Source organism: Lipotes vexillifer, unplaced genomic scaffold (genome assembly GCF_000442215.2).
Source record: "Lipotes vexillifer unplaced genomic scaffold, Lipotes_vexillifer_v1.1 scaffold393, whole genome shotgun sequence".
Lineage (NCBI taxonomy): Eukaryota > Metazoa > Chordata > Mammalia > Artiodactyla > Lipotidae > Lipotes > Lipotes vexillifer.
Genome location: NW_006774564.1, coordinates 2979525 through 2985524, shown reverse-complemented (window position 1 = coordinate 2985524; position 6000 = coordinate 2979525). Strand labels below are relative to the sequence as shown.

The 6000-nt window shown below is 38.3% G+C and overlaps 1 protein-coding gene across 1 annotated transcript in view; it reads left to right on the top strand.

The window, feature by feature from the left end:
* Positions 1–6000, top strand: part of EEIG2 (EEIG family member 2) — a 108057-nt gene that overhangs the window by 100920 nt on the left and 1137 nt on the right. Inside the window, exon 10 of the mRNA XM_007449340.1 lies at positions 817–886. Coding sequence (XP_007449402.1) covers positions 817–886 — 70 coding nt within the window. The remainder of the gene's footprint in view (positions 1–816; positions 887–6000) is intronic.

Here is a 6000-nt window from a genome sequence, read left to right as displayed (position 1 = left end):
GGCACAAAAAAAAAAAAAAAAAAAAAAAAAAAAAAAAAGTATATATGGATGTATGTGACCCGGGTTTGTATAATCAATGTGGTCAGCAGTAAAGAGTCAGTACATTATGATACTGAGTGTTCGGTATTTGTAAAATAAATTTCACACCCATAAAAATCTGAAGACAACTTTTTAGTTCATTTGTTAATGGATATTAAATTTGGAAAAGAATTAATTTTAGTTTAAAAATATCAATTTTAAAGAAAGCTTTTATTGTATTTTTTAACTATGCATCAATGTCTGCCATGATTATATACATTATGACAGATATCTACGTCTGCTTTGTCATAACTGGGCATAAGTACCTCAAGTCACTATTGCAATTTGGAAGGTTAGGTGGTGATCTTAAAATGATAGTGAGTAACAGAATGCCTCATTCCCTCCTTAGCATTTTCACTGAAACTGAAAATTTATGTGCCACCAATTTGAAAGTTATAATTATTCATGCTGGTGTGAATAGAGAGCAGTTAACAATGGACTTAGTTTCATTATGTAACTGGTTGTAAAGAGAAATAATTAAACCCTGCTTGAGGAAGTTTGTAGGAACAGCTGTCTTCTTTACTGGGCTTTAAGAAAAATAGCTTTAAGAAAGTTAACAAGAAGTAACTATTAGGATATCTTTTAAACTGCCTGTTTTAAAACATGTATGTAGTTCTTTTTTTAAGTTTTTATTTCTTTAACAAAGCTGAATGTAAAATGTGAATTTATTATAATATGAATATTATTTGACAACCTAATAATTGTACCTATAACAAATATTGTAAATGTATATTGCAGAAGAAGGACTGAGGTTATTTGTGGGTCCCGGGGGAAGTACAGCCTTTGGCAGTCATCATCTTCCAAACAGGTACGTAGTCCAAAGAGTATCTCACTAAAATAAAGAATAGACTGACTTTTTCTTTTACATGCTCATGAGTAGAAGATGAAGGTTACAAAGTTTGTATTAGATTGAGGCTAGAAAGTTCCATGAGAAGAATTACAGCTCTTAGTGTAGCTCTTAGTTTTCCTTAGCCTGAATATGTTTGAAATTGTATTTTATAAGTTTATTTGTTGATTTCCTTAGATGTATTTTTAGAATGTATTAGTAGAGAACTGGTAGAGCACTGGGCAAGCTGCAGTATAAAAAGGACATTTAGAAAAGAGTTCTTAGTCTGATATCTTACAGCAAAGCAAAATTATATTTTCAATCAGTGATCTTGTCTGTTATGAGCAGTTACACAACCACTGAGTAGCAGGCACTGATATTAATCTTTTTTGTACTCTCTTTTCTGTGCCCCACTAGAGCCTAACATACATATTAAGAAAAATAAGTTCGGAAAACTAATCTTCATGTTGGTAGTTATTTAGATTCAGATGAAGAAAAGGCACCTGCCAAACTTAGCATTCTGGTTCCCAGCACTGCAGCAGATGATAGTGAGCACAGATGCTGAGGACACCTTAGAAATTCTGATCACTCCACTGCTTCCCCACAGCCTGATCCCTGTGCACCCAGTACCCAGTATTTCTGTGGAGTATTTATGTAGAATTCCAGCACAATGACAGTCTAAGTCAGAGTTGCAGGGGGAGGGAGCCCCCTTGGTCCAAGACAGTTATTTTATTCTTTAATGCTCAAAACCAGAAAGAATGTTTAATTCATTTCTTCTACCAATACTCATTTTATTGAGTACCTCCTATGCATCCAGCACATTGCAGGGCCCAAAGGATACAAAGGAGCAAACACCTACATCAGCAACTAACTACCTTCCGATGTGATAGGTGGGAATAAAACTATGCTGTGGAGGAGGAGACTTTGAAAAGAGGTTTATAGAGGAGTCACACAATTTAGACCTTTTGTAACTTTCATTTACTTATGCACTTATTAAATTCAGTAACAATTTATTGGGCCAACTTGTGGGTAAGGGTGCAAAGAAGAAAGACCCAGCTCTTACCCTCAGCTAGATTATAGTCTAGCATGTGAGTTTAGAAAACTACAGCCCATGGGCCCTGTTGGCTCACTGCCTATTTCTGTAAACAAAGTTTTATTGGAATACAACCCACCTGTTTATGTATTATCTAAACATAGTGTCTGAATTGGCTGCTTTGTGCTACAGTAGGAACCATGAGCAGTATAACAGAGACTATGTGGCCCTCCTAAGATATTTGTTATCTGACCCTTTCTAGCAGGTGAGATAGACAAACTAAATTTTATAGTTGTATGATAAATACTATAATATAGAGAAGTAGAGGAAACTCTGAGATGGCACCTCACTCAGACAGAGAAAACTTCCTGGAAAAGTTGACACTTGAAGAGGGCCTTTGGGAGAATAAAAGATAAGTGAGCGGCTATGAAGGGGTATGTGGAAGACAGATATTCCTGGTAGTAGGAACAAATAGAAGGAACTTAACAGGCATAATAATTATAATATATAATTATATAATAGAGAATATATAAAAATTATGGGCAATACTTACTGAACTTTTATTAGTTATGTGCTGAGCACCATGTGTATGTTTCATTCAATTCTCATCTCTTTCAATACTATTATTAGTTTTTTAAAAGAGGAAACAAAGATAAAAAGAGGTTAAGGAAGTTTACCCAAGGAAGGCCTTAAAGCTAGTAATTGTTAAAACTAAGGTCATACCCATGTCTCTTGAGTCTAAAGCCCATTCATTGTACTTAATCATTTTATCTTACTGGTTTATGAATAATATCACCTACTTAGAGAATGCCCGTAAACAGGTTTTTCTAAGGAGGTGGGGCATGTGAAATGGAGTTGTGGGACATGAGGCTGGGAAGTATCTTGAAGACAGGTTGTAAAGAGCCTCCGTCCCCGTAACAAAATGTTTACCCTTCCTGTGTACACTGGGGGGCCATTGGTCATTCTTCAGCAGGGAACTGACCTATCAGATTGGCATTTTAGAAAAGTAACTGGCCATAATTTTGAGGGTAGATAGGAGCAGGGAAAGACTAGTAGCAGGGAACTGATAGAAGAATGACATTTATAAGGACAATGATATGTATGGTAGAGAAAATGTGTTTTTGAGTTAAAGAGACAGGTTCACATCTTAACCAGACCACTTTGGGAGTAAATCATTTAACTTTAGTTGACCTGAACTCTATTGAAAAATGTGGTCATATGCCTATTTCCTGGAGTTGTTATAAAGTATAAATGACATGATATACTCAGTAAGCCCTAGCTATTATTATTTTAGGTGGAGAAACAGCAAAAGCTACAGTTCCAACCAAAAGGAACCAAAATAATAAACGCATGGGCTATCTCAGGGACTCAGGGTCCAGTCATAGCTCTTCCACTGTTGACTTTACAGTGTTAGTAAACTCTCTGTAAGCCTCATTTTCCTCACCTGTAAAATGGGAATGGTAAATAAGTTATGTAACTCATAGGATTTTTGTAAGGGTTAGGTTAGATCATTTATGTAAAGTTACTTAGCACAGTACCTGGCACATAAAAAGTTCTCAATATATGCTAGCTATTTGTGTTGTTACTTAGAGAAAAGAAAGATAATTTCTAGTTGAGAGAGAATCTAGAACCTAGGATATAAAGACATTTATGTAGTTAAGAATTCTGGCTCCCATCCTCCTTCCAAATGAATGTTAAAAAAAATCACCCAATACGTGAAAGCCTAAAGGGACAATTAGGGGTTGAAGTAGATTCATATTACATGCTGAAGAATGTCAGAAACAATGTGTCATGGTGAAAGGAGGATGGGCCGTGGAGTCAGATATGGGTTCTGTTCCTGGCTTAGCCATAATTACCCAGCTGAGCCATGATCTTGACATATTGCATCTCTCACTTGCTACCAAAAAGACAGCTGCATCCCTGGGAGAACAACACACGCTCTGGAGTGGGCTGCCTGTGTTCAGTCCCAAGCTCCACCATTTATTAGCTGTGTGTCTTTGGTAAGTTACTTCACTTCTCTCTGCCTCAGTGTCCTCACCTGTAAAATAGTGATGATAATAGAACCCACCTCATAAGAGTTAATACTGTTAAAATTAAATGAGGGAAGACATGGTAATGCTTAGGACAAAATCTGGTATGCAGAAAACACTCAAGTACTTTGTATATACTAATTAAAGGTCTGTCTTTCAGAGTTCTTATGGCAGTTAATTTGGACTGTCCAGCAAGTACTCGTACACATAGGTTCTCCATAAATAGTGGGTATTCATCAGAGAAGCTAATGTGTTAGTGTTAGATCCATTATGTAAGATAAACTAGTAGCACAGGATGAAACCAGAATCATTTACCTAGGGCACAGAAGAGGCACAAGAACCACAGTTCCAAAAGGGAACCTGTGAGATTGAAGAGAACAGGGCAACAAGTGATAGAGACTTGGGGAGGACTGTGTGCAGTAATCCATTTTAAGTCTAGTGGATACAGCCTGGCCAGCTCAGGGCTGCTTACAGAACCCTGCATGTACCTCCTTGCTTGCCTTTGGGACGTTTAATTTCTGACAAGTAGTCTGCTTTCATTTCTACTTTTATTCCTCTGTGATTTATCTTTCATCTCTGACTGCTTTTAAGCTTTTCTCTTTATCTCTGGTTTTTAGCAGTTTGGTTATGATGTGCCTTGGTGTGTTTTTCTTTGTGTTTATTCTGCTTAGGGTTCATTGAGCTTCTTGAATCTGTGGGTTTAAAATTTTCATCAAAATTGGAAATTCTGCAGCCATTATTTTTCTCCCCTCCTTCTGGTACCGCGGACTTACAAATTGTAGCTCCTGCATCCCTGAGCTCTGACCTGAGTCCTCCACTGACAGAGACCACCTAGCTGTATCTGGGTCCTCCCTCCCTGCGCTGTAGGCTGGGATGGTCCAGAAGGAAATGGCTTTAGGCAGCAAAGCTGAGGCAGTTTGTCTGGCTTTCTTTCTTTCTTTCCCTTATCTCAGGGCCAGTCCCATGCTGCCTGTTGTCCAGTGTGTGAAAACTGTTGTTTCATATAGTCTATCCAGTTTTCTAGTTACTTGAAGCAGGAGCAAAAGTCTGGTTCCTGTCACTCCATCACTGCATGAAGCAGAACCATTCTAGGGCATCTAAAAGCCTATGTGCAGTGGTGCTCACCAGGGTTCCTTCAAATTCTGATTATCTGCAGCTGTGAAAGAGTGTTCACAGGTATTCTGTTGAAGGTGTTCCTATTTCTTCTTTAGAATGAATCTGTAAGAACAGAAGTCTCTGAGCAATCAACTGAGAATTCCAATTCAGTCCTGGTGGACTAGTAACCACTACCTTACTTCCATTTTTTAGAATTTCCCCTTAAAATTCCATTAAGGGCAGAGACCAGTCGTGGTGGTTGCTTCTGGTCTTACTGATCTCTGGCATACTCAGAGTGAAATGTCAGGTAGTAGTCCCTGACATCTTGACAAATGAGGAGATAGGTGCCTGGTGATAACTTTAAGCAGTAATACCCTCCCACCATGCAGTACCACTTTAGCTTTCCTCCTAATCACTCAGGAGGGGTCAGTGAAAGGGTAGAATGATCCTCATCCAAAAATAAATCCAGCTCCCTCAAAAAGACACTGTGTTTACAGGCTTATAGAAAACCTTTATCAGGGGAGTTCGGGGTTTTTTTTTGGTTTGGTTTGGTGGTTTTTTTTGTTTGTTTGGTTTTTTTGTTTGTTTTTGTTTGTTTGTTTGGTTGGGTTTTTTTGCCATGCTGCAAGGCTTGCAGGATCTTAATTCCACAACCAGGGAAAATTGAACCCGCGCCCTTGGCAGTGAAAGCGCGGAGTCCTAACCACTGGAGTGCCAGGAAATTCCCAGTTTGGATGTTTTGAGCACTACCTGCCCTGGACTCCTTACATGGTGCCCTGCAATAAACACTGCACTTTCCTTCAGCACCAGAAAAACAAAAACAAAAACCTTATCCTCCCAGACCAAGAAACAGTAGACGGAACATGTGTTCATTCCATTATAAAGTAAGGCCAAGGTACCAGGTGAATCAACAATAGAAAAAAAAAAAAAACCTGTTG